Source organism: Genypterus blacodes, unplaced genomic scaffold, assembly GCF_046128005.1.
Source record: "Genypterus blacodes isolate CSIRO-AG114 ecotype Tasmania unplaced genomic scaffold, CSIRO-AGI_Gbla_v1 ptg000039l_1, whole genome shotgun sequence".
Taxonomy (NCBI): Eukaryota; Metazoa; Chordata; class Actinopteri; order Ophidiiformes; family Ophidiidae; genus Genypterus; species Genypterus blacodes.
Window position 1 is genome coordinate 8,815,443 of NW_027466852.1, and position 19,714 is coordinate 8,835,156.

General features: G+C 39.9%; 2 protein-coding genes across 4 annotated transcripts; one reads left to right on the forward strand and one right to left on the reverse strand.

Moving 5' to 3' along the window:
• Positions 1-1,775: 1,775 nt before the first annotated feature.
• On the reverse strand, positions 1,776-11,260 carry fbxo8 (F-box protein 8). Of its 3 annotated transcripts, none has more exons than XM_076147958.1 (8): positions 11,066-11,260; positions 8,849-9,000; positions 8,046-8,126; positions 7,794-7,938; positions 6,411-6,537; positions 6,025-6,143; positions 5,158-5,354; positions 1,776-3,366 (listed from the first exon to the last, which is right to left on the reverse strand). In XM_076147958.1, exons 2-8 carry the CDS (start codon positions 8,919-8,921, stop codon positions 3,179-3,181), a joined length of 930 nt encoding a protein of 309 aa, XP_076004073.1. In that variant the 5' UTR covers positions 8,922-9,000; positions 11,066-11,260; the 3' UTR covers positions 1,776-3,178. The 3 variants fall into 3 exon arrangements, with proteins under 3 accessions (XP_076004073.1, XP_076004071.1, XP_076004072.1); XM_076147956.1 differs by having other exon boundaries at positions 8,898-9,000; positions 11,066-11,259; XM_076147957.1 differs by lacking the exon at positions 11,066-11,260 and adding an exon at positions 10,703-10,809 and having other exon boundaries at positions 8,898-9,000.
• A 197-nt stretch (positions 11,261-11,457) lies between these two features.
• Positions 11,458-19,631, forward strand: cep44 (centrosomal protein 44). The gene is made up of 11 exons (XM_076147939.1): positions 11,458-11,656; positions 11,764-11,861; positions 13,783-13,930; positions 14,860-14,997; positions 15,533-15,610; positions 16,329-16,529; positions 17,136-17,264; positions 17,364-17,462; positions 17,624-17,689; positions 18,613-18,650; positions 19,367-19,631. The coding sequence occupies exons 2-11, from the start codon at positions 11,770-11,772 to the stop codon at positions 19,425-19,427; spliced, it is 1,050 nt and encodes a 349-aa protein (XP_076004054.1). The 5' UTR covers positions 11,458-11,656; positions 11,764-11,769; the 3' UTR covers positions 19,428-19,631.
• Positions 19,632-19,714: the final 83 nt, after the last annotated feature.

The following is a 19,714-nucleotide window of genomic DNA, read 5'->3' on the forward strand; positions in this document are numbered from 1 at the left end:
CTACCCTATACAACACACACACGCACACGCACACGCACACGCACACACACACCACACACACAGGTCAAGCGGCAAAGGTCATGTTGTGTCTGGAGAGTCTGGAGTTTTTGCCTGCTTGATCTCACTCTCTCTCTGTCTCTCTCTCTTGCTCGATCAAACGCACGCCACACGCACGCACGCACGCACGCACGCACGCACGCACGCACGCCGCACGCACGCACGCACGCACGCACGCACGCACGCACGCACGCACGCACGCACGCACGCACACACGCCTGTCATGTTTATGAGGTCCGGCCTGCTCCATCAAACCTCTAGATACGTAAGATGCTTTATTAATCGTCATTTTGCTCTCCCCTCTACACATGGGGATTAACAGAGAGCCCCAGAGAGCCACAGGCTGCTTGCTGATGATGTATTCAGATCGGTGATGGGTTGCCTTGCTTTGGTGGAAAATGTGGAGTTGTTGTTGTTAGTTTTTATTTCAAGAATGGCTGTAAATTGGACCAATGAGGGAGCTCCTCTCTGAGGGCGGAATCAATTGCCAAATTTAAGATATTGTTGTATACGAGCTCCAACGCCCTTTTAATGTCCTATTTAATGTTTCCAATACGATGTTGAGATTCAATTTGAACACAAGTAAAACATTTGTCTCGTGTTAAAGATGAAAAGAGCAATGGCAACTCAGGACTTCACTTTCTTCAATGCTTTTTGAGATTAAGACCATATCAGACAGGTTTCACCGTGGAAAGATGGTTGATCCAGAGTCAAAGTCTGAACATACTGACAACTAAACACATTGAATCAATCTCCATATCTTTACCTATTATTGGATATCAGATCAACAAATATCAGAAGTACTGAGGCCAGTGAAATACTCAGAATATGCAAAATACGATGAGGTCATCACAGCCGACTCACCTTTACAGGTTCTTGCCTTGTGGCTCTCCCACTGAACCATGCAATGGCTCTCCTTCGGCTACTGACTCTACAACTTGGACATGACGCAGGCAATCCTCCGCCTCTCTCAATGCTGCTACTTGCTACCTGTTCTGAACTCCCTGTCCGCCTAGTGAACCATGGATCTTACTGCCTTATACTTTTTGATCACAAATGTTACTTGCAGCTCCAATTTGCTGCTTGTGCTGTACAGGCCTCAGGTAGGTGTCCATCTTCCTCTCCAGCTCCTCAACAGTGGAGCATCTGGTAAAGGAGCAGTGGCCAGAGCAGCTGGGGAGCTCCTCATACTGCTCTCCTCCACGTATCAGGTAAGCTGCTCGCCACATCTATTCAAAAAGTATCTGAATACTCAAATCAATCAAACAGTAACATAACGTAAGACATGATGCATGAATGCAGTATTACACAGAAGTTGTCTGTCACCACCATTACAAATACATTTCACTTTGCATCAGGGTGGACTTCAGGTTCATTTCACTTTGCATCAGGATGGACTTCAGGTTCATTTCATATTCAGCAAATTGCGAGAAGCAATCCATTTATATTTTGAGATTTCTTTATTTACAATACATGTGCATTTTTCTGATAAATAATTTCTTAGTATGCCACCAGAGTGTGTTATTGTCAACTTGTTCATTTATCTATTAAAATAGAGCAGAAACACAAGCATTAACTATAGAAAACTAGATCTTTGTGAATTTTGACAACCAGGCAACCAGTGGATCAAAGTCAACAGACTCTAAAGGGGCATTCCAGCTGACGCTTCCTGTAGCTTTGGTGTGTTAGGGCTCATTATTTTTGGTTTTTATTTCATACAATCCATCAGAATAAATGTAAATCTCTCATTTAAAGCAAACCCTGGCTGTCCTCACTGTCAGAGAGGCCTCACAGGCCATCTTCTTGTCACAAGAAAGACAGCGATATTGGATGGTGGCGACACACACAGTGGTCATCATTCAAACTAGGTATGCAAATCTTAAGCAATGCACCCAATCACTTCTTGAGCCATGTTAACAGTCAGAGATTGATTAACAAGAAGCACATTTTGGGAATAGATCACTATATCACCATAACATACTAGACTTCACAACCTCTAGTAGGTAGAACACACAGAAAATGGTGGGGGGGGCAGCTGGTGTCATGGAAACGGTTACTAAAGGCACTGAAAACATCCCAGCTCACATAATAGCACTGGTGCTGTGATGCTGGATGGCATTAAAAGGGGATTACAGCAGATACTCTGTTTATTGGTCTTGGGGAGTTTGTCACAAAGGTCTTTGTTGTGAAAAAAATAGGTGCAGAATGGGAAAGATTGTCTTCCCTTGCACACACTCGTGTTATTGGTCCACATGTTCTATTGTCGTAGTGAGTACCAACGCAGAAACCCCCCCGTCATAGTTCCAGACTTCATACACATACTGTCCATTTTATGCGGTCCAACAGTCTGTTCCCTTGTCATCCAAATTCCTCTGTTTGTCTATGCAGTTAGTGGTGCAGCACTTAGTTATCCTCACTTACTACCAAACCCTACACTTATGATACAATATCATAAGTGAACACAGCCTAAGTGAGAGAACTAACACCACTAATAACAAAACCAAAAACAATGAGCCTTATTTAACATGTATAGGTAAATGCTACTTGTGACATTAGTGAGTGAGAGATAGAGAGAGTGATGTCGTTACTCAGCTTTGCAAGTCCCCAGTGTCTCTTCCTACATGGACGGGGCTGCATTTGCCCTTCTTGCCCTTCTGATTAGAGTGAAGCGCTTCCTGTCCGACAGGAAATCAGCATGACAAACCCAGCATGTGTGACGGGCTGAGTGCAGTGCTCCTTCACCTCCATCCACCAATCACTCCTTCAGAATGATTGGCTGATAGTCCTTCAGTGCAGTATCAGAGCTTTTCTTCAAGGTTCCCCCACAACCCACTTTCAATCCGCTTCTGCAGGGTTTTGATTGTCCAACCCCTGTCCAATGACCCGCTGTTTCTCACCTTTGATTAATAGTTATTAATGTTACTGCTATCCAGTGGCATTAACAGTCTCTCTCACAGTGCAATGGTGAATTGGAATCCTTTCTCAAACTTACCACTAGTAACTTGTTGTACCTGTAAAGACATTTCCAGAACGTTTCATACTTTCAGACCTGTATAGGAACACAAAGTCCTATTCTTCAGTGCATTATAAAGGGATCCTGTTGGTAGCATAGTGAGTGGAGCTATGCAGCCACATGGCCAATCAGGTAAATGTTGTCATAGAGATGGCCTACAAAGTCATCTGAGATGTTGTGAGCTGCTCGCCGAGTGTTCCTGATAAACTCCCGCTTGGACATTTTGTTTTTCACATGGGGACTGGTGAGGTCGATGGACAGCAGGATCAGACTGTAGCAGAGCACATACACAGCATCTGTACAGGAGAGGCAGATGAACACAGATACACACCGTTATAAAGGGAAAGACATGAAGTATAAAGCCTCACTAGCAATATCTAAAGGCTGAAGAACTCATTTCATAGAGAGACTTTACTTTAACACAATAATATTAAGTTTAAAAAAATCTTAAAACATTAGATAATTTCAGTATGGTCACCACATTAACTTTAAATCAACGTTTTCCAATTTCTCTAGAATCAAGTGCCGACATTAATTCTCAGAGAGACCGAGCAAGAGTGAGATCGTGTAATGTGACGTAATTCATGAAAGGAACACACACACACACACACACACACACACACACACACACACACACACGTTCCCACTCATACATACTAACAACTGTTATTGTCATTTCTTTAAATGTGCCCTGCAAGATTACTGTGCCAATCAAGTTTTCTACCGATTCTTTTGATTATTAATTGGGTAATCAATATTTTTTTACCTTATCTTACTTAAACTAATATAATGGAGCATTGCAAGGAGCACCATTCCTACAATCTCCTCCAAACTTGCCGAGAACATAAGTTGAAGAGTCTTGGATTTGCATAGATTGCTTTGCATCTCATTTACATAGAATAAGCAGTATTATTTTTTAATTTGCATTCTTTTCCTTACCAAATTAAAGTAGTCGGAGACATAATTACAACCAGACTAGCAGCCCCAATAATGACATCCTGAATGATGTCCCAGTTGTTTGGAGGTTGTTTGATGTGTGTACTATTGTGTAGCAACGACCCCCTGGTCAACACTTTAACAGTTTGTAATTCTGTGCTTCAAACTGTGGAGTGGAGAGAGCAGCTGTGGAGTTGTGCAATGAGAAAGGTTGACTTCAGAAAAGCCTGAAGAGCCTTGAGCTCAAATCTATTACACTAATCCTACCAATCCCACATACACATCCAGGAAGTTAACAAAGTCTAAGGTCTGTCCACAAGCCCAGTCACAACAAATCCCTGGATTGGTAACAACACGGTCCACTGGCAATACTGAAGACAGAGATTTAGGTAAGAAGGATTAGGAAGTTAAGATGTGCTACAATCCCTTTGGCCTACAGTGTTTCACTACGCTTGATCACCACTAGAGGGGGATGGAAATCAGTCAGTCTATCTGTGTGGGCCAGGTCTTGGTCCAGACCAGTGTGTCTCATAAAGCCAGATATTCCCATTACCATGAAATGACGGCAGGTAGGCTTCAGCCGTCATTCGGCATTTCGACCCTACAACAATTACAATCTGGTGTCCTGTTTGGCTCATATCATCTTGCGTCACTAAGGTCAAACCAAAGGTCATCTAATCTAATATACAATAATAATCACCCTCAGATCGAATTATCGAATAGATATTCAATCAACCCTGTCGACTGCTATGACCCCATGACCTTTGAATTTCGATGTGTGCACGACATATTTCAAAATCAGGTAGACTGCCGTGTGTGTTCATGCTCTCCAAAGGTTCATCTTTTACACATCATGCCCTTTCCTTCACCTTCATCCTTAGGTCAAAAACATAACTGATCAGATTGTCATTTAATTTCCTGCAGAGAAGTACCCCGAAGAACTTTGTGATCCCATCGTGCACATTTTCCCCAAAATCTGATCTTTCTGATTCCATGACCATTGCTGTTGTTTCTTTCTAGGGAAATATAAATCAGTATATGTATTAGGAAAACAATGAGGAGGACAAAAAACATCCCAACAACCTTGAGAGGAACGCTTAGTGATCTCTGATCTGTGTGTTCAGTACGTGTGTGTATGTCTGTGTACTAACCAGGACTGAGGCCCAGGTCACGGACCAGACCAGGGTTGCAGGTACAGAACCTGTGACTGAACTTAGTGATGAGGGTTTCTAGGTACTCTCCTCTTTCCTCTGGGGCGTGGATGTGTCGGAAGAAATCCCGCAGTGCGTTAGGAAGGAACTGGTTACTGAAGTTATGAAGAGTCACCAATTCATCCAGGACGTCACGTCTGCTCACAAACACACAAACACAGAAGAAATTACATGTTAAGGTGAATACAGTACAGTTTTGTTATTCCTTACATTCCAGAGCTAATAGAGCAAATACCAGTGTATCTTATCATCCATCCATCCATCCATTTTCTGTAACAGCTTATCCTCTAGTGGGCTGCAGGGTTTTTGGCTGGAGCCAATCCCAGCTCTCAACGGGCAGGGCGGGGTTAACCCTGGACGAAGGTCACCAGTTCATCGCAGGGCACACATAGACACAAGCAGCACTCACTCTCACATTCACACCTACCGACAATTGGGAATCCCCTAATTAACCTGCATGTCTTTGGACTGTGGGAGGAAGCCGGAGTAACCGGAGGGAACCCACACACACATGCTGAGAACATGCAATGTCTGTCTATCATGCAAAAGGTCATTGAAAAGACAGACTTCTTCATTTTTTTTTCTTTTTTTTTTTTTTTTAAAAAAGGTTGCTGCTCAACATTTATAGTTGTCTTATATTTAGTTAAAATGTAATCACTGAAAAAGTTAATTGTAAAACTGTTAAACTAAATGTTTTCCTCCAGCACATATCTTTATCACAACAACATTTCAGGGACCATTGCTAAATTAATTTATCAATGGATAAAATAGAGACAATGCATTTTCTGTTCATGTTTATTATTTAACCTTTCGTCCAAGTAAATCCTGAGCATCTTCCAGTTCAGCCGTCTGGTGTAGAAGATGAATTTAGCCAGCTCTTTAGGATGATCCACCATTATTCCTTTAGACATGAAATAACTAATACCCTGCGGAGGAGGAGAGGCGGGGAGAGAAAGAGAGAGAGCGTGAGCGAGAGACACAGAGACACAGAAAGAGACAGATAGATGGAGAGAGAGAGAGCTCTTGTGAATGGAGAAGCCTTAATATATCACAAACACACATTGCTTAAAAGAGCACACACAAACACACACATGCAGACTATTTTGAGTAAATCTATTTACTCAAATTTATTTATATAATATTCATAATGGTTTATTCTCAAATCTCAAATGGTCCCTAACTCCATGTGTTACCTCTCGTGAGTTAGCGTTGAAGGTCAGGCTGCCTTCATCCAGCTGCAGGTAGAGCCTTCTGTATGAGAACCCAGCTGGTAATCTCCTGTTGTAGATGGAGCAGTGACCCCATGTAGACTTACACAACCTGACGCACAGGGAATAGAATAGAACACAACCACAAGGTTATCACAACTTATATATCACATGTCCTTTATCTGTCACATTTATTTCACATAGATTGGATAAAGATTGGCTTAATTATAAGGGAAAATGTAAAGTATTCACAGTCATACAGGACTTACAGTAAAAGGGATGCACATATGGCTGATAATCAAGCCTCAAGGCAAGAACCAAAATCAACGGTTGTGTTGTTCTATCTGGTGCCACACCTGTAGACTGGTGCTAGCATGGTCATGGCAAAAGTTAAGGGCATTACTCAAACACAGCAACAACTTTAATATGGAATTAAGGGCAATTAGCCAGATGCAACCATACTCCCTAATTTAATAACAGCTGCTACCTGTATTTTTTAGCTTTTGTGTTGACGGTATGCAAATATTAGCACTTGATTCACTCTGTAGTTTAGAGTGAGTCTAAAGGGGAGGCAGTGGCTCAGTGGGTAGTGCTTCTGCTTGGGAACCGGAGGGTTGCCGGTTCAAGCCCCTGCCGAGGTGCCCCTGAGCAAGGCACCGAACCCTCAATTGCTCCCCCCTCTGCGAAGGGTGGTAATGTAATGTAAGTCGCTTTGGATAAAAGCGTCTGCCAAATGATCGTTATGTAACTACAGCATATGAAATCTGGGGGATGTTTAAAACATAGCAGATCTGTTACTTTATTGAAATCTAATCTTGTGTACATTCCAGAGGCACTGTGTCTCTTCCTCTAGCTCCTCCTGTAAAGCACAGAGCTCTTGATCAGATAACTTAGTTTTTAATATAAGATTTAGCTTTTACACCAGAGGAAGGCTCCTAATTATGGATGTTCATTGACATTCCAGTCTTGATTAGCCTTTACCTGGGCCACTCCTTCCAGACTCACTCCTCTCTAAACTATAAATGTTTCTATGGTTATGGCATCCCGCGGCAACACAGGTAATTGGCACAGTTGTATACAAATCATGTGAGCCTTTAGCACACATCAGCATTTGGCAGACACCAATAACAAGTAACAAAACAATGCAATAAGAGATAAACGCCATAGAAACTTTGGACTACACATAGAAATCTGCCTTGCACTGTAGTGGAGTCATGTGAGATTGTGACACAGGTGAAAATAGTTTATTCTGATCACCAAGGACTCCAGCATTCCATTTCTCCCTGCACTACCTACATCTAATTAGCTAATGTGTGTGTGTTCGGACCCAATCAAGATCAGGGAGACACCACTCATCCATTGTCTTACCCCTGCCACAGATATTCATCATTTCCCAGGTCCTGCCACACGCAGCCGGCCAGGCACAGATCAGTAGCATTCAGGTACGACAGTATGGCAACACCTAGTTCAGGAGGCAACATCTCCAAATCTATGAAACTGTTCTGCTCTTTACCTGCAATCACAGAGGAATAGACAGAAACTTAAGTACAAAAGTGATATTTGTGTGTGTGTGTGTGTGTGCGTGTGCTTGCGCCTCTGTATGTGCATGTTGATACATACCCCTGCGTGTTCTCAGCAGATGGTAGATGTCCGGGCCGTAACACTGCTGAGGAGCTCTTCTCTGGGGGCCGCCATCTCTCACTAGAGAAAGAAGAAGAGAGACGCTCCTGTTTATCATTATCACTTCATTTGTTGTGTTCAAAAGACTAAAACAATCATTCAATGCTCAAATCAGCACTGGTATATTAATTTCCGTATAGATTTCTTCTCTTTTATTTTCATTGCGTATCAGTGGCATCAATCAGCTGGTTTTGCAACCAATTCAAGTATTCATTGCTGTTTCCTCATTAACTGCTGTACCCATACAGATTGGGACTGATGTGAGTTCAGTATAGCTTAACAACAATTATATTTACATCCATAAAACAATCCAATACTGCTTTACATTTTAACAGAATGAAAGGAAATTAAACAAGGCATTTAATCTTGTTTATATCCATATCAAATGACACTGTGTAGGTTTATCTACTGTCATGACTGATGAAGCACCAAGAAATACTGACTTTCGATACACCGCTCTATTGGTGAAACAAAGTTGAAATACTCTTACTTTGGATTTAGAAAACCCTTGGACAGAAATCCATGTTACGTCTATTAAAAAGTTGACTTTGTCGTATACTTCAAACATGTACGTGTATGAAAAAATGAAAGAACAGGCTGAGAACATATCCTACAATGCCATGTACAACAGACATTCAGAACTTGATCTCGGAACTTCTGATACATCTCCCTAGTGAAGTGTTTTGGGTGAGAGGCAGATCACAATTTTGATATCAGAGGAAGCAGAAGGTCTTGAGTCTTACATGGTGTCTTTTGGTTGGGCTTCTTAGGCAGTGTGTTTGGGGCTGTTACCTTGGTCTTGTCTTCCTCCTCCATGGTCAGCCAATCTGTCGGCAAGCTCTTCCTGAAGCTGCTGTTGTTGGCTGGGAGGAAGTCTCCACAGTGCCTGACCCATCTTTATTGTAACACATTACTCATTAAAACACAACTCATCCAGGCAGTAATATAATACATGATTAGAACAATATCACATGCAACATAATAACTAACTAAAATGTGTTTAGTTTGCTTTGCTTCAACTCCTAGTCACGCCTCCAGCGAGTGTATTTACATCAACTGCGTTCCAAAGCTCTTAAGTTGTTTCCATGTGTCCCTCACTTGCTTCTTGTCCTGCCTACTAATGACGCTAAGGAAACATACAAGGAAAGCTTAGGAGCTGTTCTGTGGTGTCATTTCTATTTCCAATGGTGCTAGGCCCTGGGATCTCGACCAAGGGCTCTAGCAGGTGTTATTGTGCTAACACAGTTTTTCATGGTGGAGGAAACCCATGCACCACAAGAACATGCAAACTCCACACATGCAAATTCTTGCTTGGAGATAACATTGCTAACCACTGTAACCCTAATTATGATAGGATTGACATCACACCAGTAGGATATATTGTAAACTTATTCTATAATGAATCACATTACAATTTACAGGGTTTTCTATTTTTAGAGATACATCACAACTCAACCATTCCAAATGGCAACACGTCTGCACTGTGGCTTGCCCTATGCTCCACCTTCTTCATTTGTGCCCCACATCAAAAGTGGTACTTTCACAAAATAAATACGGGGAATTGTATGATCGCCAAGCTCTTTGAGTAGACATGATTGGGTCACAACAACCTGACTTCAAAAGTTTCATTTGAAGCTAATGTTATATTTAAAAGTGGTATATGCTGTCTGTCATCTAGAATTTTTAGTCAGCACAAAGAATTTGTATATACCTCTACTTTAATATTAATACGGTTTTATTCATTTCATTTAGAGATCTACCAATTCACATTGTGTCATTATGTAGTGTTGGTGTGTAACCTATTCCTGATTGCACAAGGCTGAAGTCCATGTTGAGAACATATTGGTAAATAAAGTCCTCAGTATCGATCATTTAAATTTCCTCCTCTATTACAACACGACTCATAATAGGTAGTTGGTAGTTTGGAGAGTGAAATATTAGGTGCTGATTGTAGCATACAAAGTCCTGCCACAGATTAGTCAAATATTAATTAACAAATTTCATTCTTGAATATAAATATCTAAACTATTATTGTTTAGTACATTCTGGCCTTTTTATATTACTGATATGGCATTATATTATTCACATTAGTTTCATTTATTCTTCTTAACCAACTTTGTGTGATATAAGCAACTTGGAACTAGGATAAAGAAAACACACAGGTCTGTCCGTCTAATCATTGAGCTGATTTGTTGCTAATTTCTTTCTTATTGAATCATTCTGGGTTTGCAGCTGTTGTCCAGACAGTACACGCGTCCCGAGGTGCCACTTTAGGCTCTGAGCACTTATATTTGTCTGTTGACAGTATTATTTGACATTTCATGAACTGAATTCAATTCTCACACCCCCCGCCTGTAATTATACTGACACGTCTGCCCAAATCATAGTGAGGAAGGCGTGCTGATAACGTGCTGCTCTGTAACACTACCCGGTCGTTACACTGTCCGAGACAGACAGTGACAATAATAAAGTCATTTTGATCCGTCTACATTAAGATGAATTCATAAGTAAGATGTGTTGAGTACAGTAACAGACCATCGATGTTTACCAGCAAACAAAATACGAACGTATAGCTAAGATGTGGTATTGGAGAATACCTACAGAGCTGAGCGACCCTAGAGTCATAGGTTTCACACAAACAAATACATTTCCCTGCTGTAAACATCAACGCTGGAACTTCCAGCCAGCATGCTAGTTTGACTCAAGACTTCCGCCTTCTCTTCGCTGCTATTGGCTACACGAGTCACGAGACGGTTCAAAGTGGGAGGCTATAGGCTGAAGAGAGCGTCAATAATACATCGTTACAAATCCCTCAGTTAGCTTACCCGGCTAGTTTATGTCGCGTAAGTCAACACTCGCCAACTTAAACACATGTGCCGTGTTTTCTTTTCACAAGTATGTGTTAATACATGCAAATATATAGACAACAGCACTGTAAACACTATCAGTGACGAACACACCTGAGTTTATGATTCCTTCCAAGGCGACTTTCACACAATGACAGCTGCAAAGCGGTCTCCTATACGTATTTATTTGTCATTCCATTCAAATTAAATAAAAATAAAGCAGCCGTTGATATGGTTTAGGAAGCAGAGTTCTTCTTTCCTTCTTTACAGTGGCTTGTTACTGTCAGCTATCAATTTGTTTTTCACCCCTCCTCCTCCCTTTATCCCCCCCCCTCCCCCCTTCACACTGACCGCCCCACAGTTCGCAAAGTAAAACAAATAATACAATTTTAGATAATTTTGCCTTAACTTGCTCAACCAATGTGCATATTAAACGACGGGATGGTAAACGGATAAACAGAAAATAGTTAAATAAAGTCGAGAAGGGTCGTAGCTCATGACGTCAATTCGTTACATGACGCAATGACGGCGCAAAACATCCGGTTTGCTGTTGGCCATGACCCGGCAGAATCAAAGTGGCCAAAAGGACGCAAGTAGGTTCAAATGCAGAGCCATCTCAGTTTGTTGGATAGGCGGTGAGTGAAGACAACGATACCGGAATATTACAGTGCGACATCGAAAACAAGTTACAAGCAAAAAAGCTGGGTAAGTAATCATCCAGTAGTTTTACTCTGTTGCACAGGGTTGAAGATTAGAAGCATGTAGCTACATCAATAAACTCAACTAAACTGTGCATCTTAACTCTTTTTCAGCTAAAGATGCTATCAGCTGGAGATGTGCAAAGTTTTCTTCGTAAACTGGAAACGCTGCTGCGTGCAATAAAGTACCCAGGACCTGTCGACTACAACGGGTGAGTCAATGTAAAAACTGTCTGCGAAAACTGTCTGTTTGTGGACGTTGAATTCGTAATGAGAAGCCAACTGCCTGACGTGTTTGGGATTCATCTCATTTAAGTATCTAAGTATACGGAAGACCAATCGACGGTACACCGTTTGCAACCTCGTTAAGGGTTAAGTTTGTGTAGTCTAATAGTATAGGAGTATGGTATTTCTTATTAAATGTTATATGTATAGAGTGCAATCACATGTGTACCTGTGTCATAGGAACGAAAGTGATCTTCCCTATCCCCAAAAACGGAGAGATACGGGATATAAAACAGTGTTGTATTAAAAACCTCGAAGTAGCATTTGCAACTTGCAATTCAGTCCCCAGCCAGTACTGTGCATGACTTTAAGACTAAATACGGAGCGTGTAAAGGAAATAAAGAAACTTGGTTACCAATTTTACCAATCAGGGATCTCCCCCTTAGTTTAGATGAAGAGCTTGTTGCATGGGCACACATGGGCAGGTGTTGGTAGGGTTGGTTCTGGTTCTAAGGGGCTCCCTCACGCAGCTCAGAGTGGCCTCAGTCTCATAGCCATGGCAACGGCGGCGCCATCTTTGTATTGTAGCGGCTGTTGTGCCAGTGTGATGTGTGTTGGAGTACGGAAGTAAACGGGCACAGAGGCGAGTCACCAAGTGAGACAGCTTACCTGCCTCGATCTCCCATCAACTCCTACAAGTATGAACTTATGCACCAGAATGATTGTTTTTCAGCTATTTGAAACAGCTTAATTAATAGTAGTACTAATGTGATTTTTGTCAACGGAACACATTGTGTGGCGTATTAATGACAGAATGTCAAGGACATTTCCGACCTGCATTGCCAAACAATGAATTCATTGTTGTGGTCAGGGGGCTAGATAGATTTGAACCTAGATTTGAAATTTAACCTGTTTTGAGAAAAGTAGCAGAATACTATATATTTTCTTTCATATATGTAGTGAGGTCAAATGAATTACTTGCAAAAATACAAATACCACTATATACTAATGTATAAATTCTCCCAACATTTAGTTAAGTGTTGTGATGACGTACTTTTACTTTGTTACTTAACACCACTAAAGCTAATATTACTTTGACTCGTGACTTCAAGTAAGAAGAACCTTCTGGAGCGCTGGTTCTCATTTCTGGTCCTTAAATACCCCTGTCCTTTATGTTCTCCATCTTAAGCTATTAAAGTAGGCTTGGCCAATCAAGATTTGCGAGGCAACAGTCTTGCTTAAATGGACACACCTGGCCAGGTGTGGTTAGCTCAGGGACAACATCTAGGACCAAAACTGTAAACCACTTCTCTAGAGTGTGTGTTTCTAATACATATACTGTATATAATATATACCACTTTGTTATTATGTTTCTGGACAATTCACCATAGGTGTGTCTCAAATCTCTTATCATATACTATATTAGTATATGATAAAGCATTACACATAATGCTTTATAAAAGCGATGTTGTTAATAATGCTGATACCCTGTTATGTGGTGAAGTGGGCGGGGGTTGGGGGGACCCGTCTTTTGTCTTGTAAATCTAAATTTAAGAGATTTACTTGTGTGTCTGTTCAACGGGTTTTTTGTGATTTATTCTAAAATGTGTCGTCTTTTATTCACAGACATACAGTATTTCGTCTCTCGTCCTTTATTATTGTTTATTATTGCATCTGAAATGGTGTCCACTGCTCTCCTTGTACAGAAATCAACTGAATCCACACTCAAATTTGGTAGACTGCCAAATGTGATTGTCACTCTTATTTCATAACTGTGTGTGAAATAAACAGTACTCATCATTCCAACTGTTTTCAGCCACACTGATCAAAGCATATGTATCACCTCCTGTGTTTCTCAGTATTTCTCATCATCTTGCACTATCTATTGTTCTTGTTTTCCTCACCCAGCCTTTCAAAAGGAGACCCCTCAGCTTTTCTTCCCATTGTGAGCTTCACCCTAACCTCCTATTCTCCTGTATTTGCTGAGCAGCTGGTGTCGGCTGGGCTGGAGCTAACAGGGAAAACAGACCTCAGATTCACTGACACTCTGTATAAGGTAAGTCTCTCTGTCTCTTATCACCCCTGGTTCGCTTCCTCAATTTTAGTATTTGGCTGATTACTTTCCCTGTTTAAGTCTTTCTATTAACAGGGAAAGGGATTTCTATTATTATTCAGATGCATAATAAATGACAACTTGGAGACATCACACTAGGCGCTATTAACTTAATGCCAATTGTCCTTTTTTGACAATGTACAGTAGGCCTGTATGATTTTGCAATTTTAGGGTCACATTGCGATGTTTTTAGATTTTATATACATATGTATGTATCTATGTATATAAATATGTATGTATGTGTATACATATATATATATATATATATATTGCAATACTTATAGAACAAACAAAGTTGCTCATGCCAACTTGCTTATCAACATGCTTATCTAGCAATTGAATCTGTTTTTTGAGACCCAGCTAACTCAATCGTTCCCATTTAGTTATCTGAGATTGGTATACTGACAACACTCTTCTTAATTTTAAATTTGATAAAAAACAAATTGCACTCATCATAAATCTAAAGAAGATTTTCACAAGCAACCCTGATAACCCTAAATGTCCTGCATTAAAATAAACAGTAGCAGCATGGTTTCACTTCTGCTTGAAAATCAATACTAATAAATATAAGAAACATTAGAATTTTCAATAAATAAGGAAAGTACCAAAACACAACCAACACCTGTAGCTCAATACTTTGCTGAGTTTTTATGTTGCATGTTTCACACAGGAGCTGTGGTTATGTTGACAAAAGTAATTGACAGTTTATATCTGCGGGGTTTCATGTTAGTTATTCATCTCTGGACAAGTTCAAAACAAATCACTGCAATTTATATAAGGGGCTGTACGTACTCCACTGATTTGATTTTAACTTTTCCATACAGTTGACAGATAACTATAAGAATACGAATGTTTGTTGTGTGTGTGTGTAGGTACTAAGAGATATGTTCCACTATAAGCCAGTGCTGTCCAAGCAGCAGTTCCTCCAGTTGGGTTTCCCTCAAAGGAAGATCTCTGTCATCTGTGACATCATTGATCTGGTACTGCAGAGGCACAACCAGCTGAAAAAGGTACACGGTTTTTGTTTATTTTGTTTATATCCATGCATAGAATCTCTGTCCCCATCGTGGATTGATCATGGTGTAGAACACAACATTGGTTACATAACAGTATCTCTTTCTTATTAAAGAACAAATATTAATGAAGTCTTGGGTCATACTGTCAACTTAATAATAAATAATAACAAATACTTCTCAGTGGTAACATGCTATGAACACATTGAACAGCTGTCCCCTGAGAGTGCATGCCTCTGCCAAGGCTCAACGGTCCACTGATTTAAATCTTTTTGCCATTATATGTACATCCAAGGATTTGCTATTATTTCCTTGGAATTATAAAAAAACATTTTCCTGCAAATTCATTTTACAGTTGAATTTCTGAGATTCTCTGGATCTTGTGTATCCACATCATTTAAAATATGTTAAGAAAGGAAAAGGGGAAAGAAAGGAGGGGAATGCTGTTCTCTGGTCTGGATACAGGTGCAGCAATGATCCTTTGAACCAATTCAGACTTTCATTCACAAATTGTGTGTTTGTTTTGTTTTAGCCATCAGTCAAATATCCTGTCACACAATCATGCAGCAGAGGCGGAGCTCATCCACCACAGTCAAGCCTACATGAACCTGTAAGTACAGCAATGTGTCCAACCTTATTGGACCATATATAGGGCACAAACCAGGAAGGGAATGCTTTATAAAAGAATCGTCCGTTCATTGGTGCATGGGGAAGAGTCAGAGAATCATTAGCGATTGTCTGTAAATCTTCAGTGATAAAATGGTGTTGTAGAGGTCTTATGGCATGGTTGATATGATAGGAAAAGAACTGAATATGAAATGTACAGATTGCAAGGTTACAAACAATCCCAGGGAGTAGCAAAATAATGTCAGCTACAGCCTGAGAGAGAGAAGAAGTGCCTGAGAATAAAACAATATCTTGTGAATATAATACTAAGTAATATACTGTTGTTATATTGTATTCATGTATGTCATGTCACAGGTCTCAACATTTAAACATGACCATTAAACACTAATATCAAATCATAACCACCATCATAGAAATACATTCAGGGTGATTCAAATTGGCCCATTAAGCTGTACTATACATTGACCATATGGCTTTGCTACCAGGTACTGGTATGGTAATGATGAGTGGGATAACTGAATAATTTGTAGGGATCAGTTATTTATACTTTTTTATGTTTAAAAAGAGTATATGACTTAATTTCATGTGTAAAATCATGCGACCCACCTTAAAATCTGTGTGTAAATCAGTAAAAAGACTCTTTAATAAAAGCTAATCAAAAAGATGAATGTGTGAATTTAATTTTGCTTTATTTCTCTCAGTTGTCCAACAGGCCACTAGTTGTGAGTCACCCTGTACTTGCTTCTAGTTTCTACTCCTCCCACATTGAGCAATCCTCTCCTAAGGCCGGGGTGTATGGATCTTATCATGTAGCATGCACCTCATACTCTCCTGAAGACGGGATCACAGAAATGACTAGAACGGAGCAGCAGCAGAAGGAGGATGAAGAGGGAAAGGAGAAAGTAAGTATTTGTATTTTACTCCTCCAGATTATTACTTTTTATATAATCTAATATTACTTCTGCATACTTCCGCTAAAAAGAAGTTAGAAATTAAAGAATTCTGAACTCAAGTGCCAACATAATGAATGATAATTTGAGTACTTAATGCAGTTCAATTACTTTGTACATTTGCCCATTATTACATATAACATATATCACATATATAGAAGCACCTAAACTGTAAACTGTTTCATTAGTTAACGGGCGCTACACTTAAAGCTGGTATTCTAACATGTTTGGTGGCCTGTGCTTACTTTAATTCTATCACTGCCTTGTAATAAATGTCATATACCGGTCATGATCGACGTATTGGGCACCCCTGCTGCACCGTATACTTTGGTATCAGAGAGCATATTGGCAATAGCATCGGTACGATAACAACAGGCTGAAGTTTGAAAAACAAAATAACTTTTTGTGAGATCAAATATGAGTCTGTGATCTGTATTTATGTGATGTAATTGAAACTGATTGTACTGTGAAAATGGGGACAAATGCACTCAGAATGGAGGAAAGTGGAACATTCAATACTTTAACGTCAGACACTGGTTTATCTTTTCTGTCTTTCAGACTCTGATTTTTGAAAGAAGGATTTCAGCATTGGAAGCCCAAGTAAAGAGTCTTCTGTCTGGGTTTGACAGACTCAGCATCCTGGAGAAACGCATTGAGACACTTGAGAAACAGGAAAATACACACAAGGTGGATGAAACTACTGCATCTGGGTTTGTTGGCATTTATATGATAATGGACAAACTAATTTGACACTCGAATGTTTTATCTTGTCTTATCTTCTTTCAGAATAAGGAACAGGTCATCAATGTATCCAGAGAGACCTGGGAGAACCTGCTGAGCAGACTTTTGTTACTGGAAACTAAACAAGAACTGAGCAACACACAGGTAGTACAAGTGTACACACCACAGTGCTCTTTATCCCTAGTTTTCATCATCAATCATTATCTACTTGTCATGTCATGTTTTTTGAATGGAGTCTACTTTAACTGATTTCATTACAAATTCCTGTTTGCTCTCCCTTTCTTTTCTGGTGTCTGTTCCTTAAGCCAAGTGTCCTGCCACCAACTTTGTCCCAGACTTGTTCTTCCACTTTGGTGTGTGACTCTTCACAGGTAAGTTGGACCGATGGACCCCTCTCCATTCACCATGACTGGTTACAATGATTACTATGATGACTACTATGATTACTATTATTTTTACTTGAGGGGGAAAAAATCAGAAAGCCCCATACAATATAACCCAAAACATGATGATAGCAGTTGATGACATCTCTGTTAAGCTCAAAGTGTCTATTTGTATTGACACTGTGCCAAGATAGAATGATTCAATGAGCAGCGTTCCTGTTATTTTGTCCACTTGACTGGCTTTGACTTATGTGCTAACAGACTTTACAGCCATGTGTGCACGTTGACAAATTTAAATCATTTAAAACATGCATTTAATTTAAGTTTGGGTCTGTCATTATTGTTGTTATTTTAGCTCTAAAATGTTGCTTAAAAATAGTTATATGTTATAATGTATGCATTTATAAAACTGCATGTTATGTACATGAACAAAATGAGAGCCTCAATTTATGTTAATAGAAAATGGAGAAAAGCAGCAAATTGGAGGAGCTGAAAGCAGAAAGTGTTTGATTTGATTTTTTAAAACAATTTGGCAAGTCAGTCCAATGTAATGTATGTCTTGTTCAGAGTAGCTCATTCAAATATAATGCATTGTTTAGTTCAGGACACCCACAGCAATAAACATTCACAGTGAAGTGTTAAGTGTGTGTTAAAACTGTCACTTGACTGTCAGTTATTTAGTGGCTGTCCCCTTTATTATCCAGTACCAGTTCTAAAGGGCTAATGGTTATTTAAAAGGTTAACCTATTCTAGCATTTGACAAAATCAAATTATTGTTTCACAAATACAAGAGGTGATTTTGTAGTGTGACACATGAACTCATTAGAAATTAGATCAAACCTGTGCATGTGTGGTACAGTATGATCACTGTAAACTTTTAATTTGTCTGTATGTCATGCTTGTTTGTCCAGGAGGATCTGAAGGACCAACTAGAGAGGATCACCAACATGTAAGGTTCTATTACAGTTGTATCATGATGATGATATATATATAATATTATACTGCCAATACAGTACTTTCTGAAAGATTCCACCACTTTCAATTCCTCCTCACGCTGATCATGTCATAGTAAAAAAGGGCGAATCATTTTCTTAGTCTCTACGGCAATCAAGGTTCTCCTCATTGGTTCTAAGACAACACTTTCCAGAGAACACAGTTTCTGTCTGAGCATTGATAGCTGCACTGTTCCCCTCTCGCCCCCAACTCAAGAGCATTCCTGTGAGTTTGGATAATACACTGTCTTTAAATTCTCTTGATCTCGGACTGGTCTTTCATCTCCGAATCATCAGACGACATCCATCACTCACACAGCACAGCACTGAAGTTCTGACTCATGCACTGATCATTGCATTGCTGTTCTCTCTGCTATCCTGAATTAACTTTACGTCTATTTAAAGTGTCCAACTCACTGGGATTCACTCAGGCTTTTGATGTTTTTGTTTTAACTTTACTACATGTGTTACCATTTGAAAAAAAAGAATGTAATAGAAAGTGAGCTTGAGGGTCATGAAAGGTGCTTATTAAAACAATGCATTATTATTATCATTAAATTGGTTTATGGTATTGCATGCACTTTTTATGTATTTGTCTGAGATGACATAATCACATGCATGCACCCCCCCCCCCCCCCCCCCCCCCCCCTCCGTCGTCCATGTGTGATTTTAGGATGAAGAGTACATCGAGTCTGCTGAAGAACACTGAACCCTCCATGACTCACTTCAGTTGAATTGTCCTTTCAAATCAGTTCATTGTAACGCTACACTGAATTCTTCTGCACCACACATACCAATTCCACTTTTTGGCAAACAACTGCAGTCACGTTTTGCACTGGTGTCAAGTGACTTGGATTACAGGCTACAGTATGTACAATATTTTAACTGTCTTAGTCATCCACAATTAAAGGCTTTAAGTGCTCATGTTTTTTTCTTTTTCTTTGATAATGTGATTGTATTGTGTTTCTTTCTTACAGACCTATGGTGCCCCTTCAGTCTTTAGTAGATGGGGGCATACATT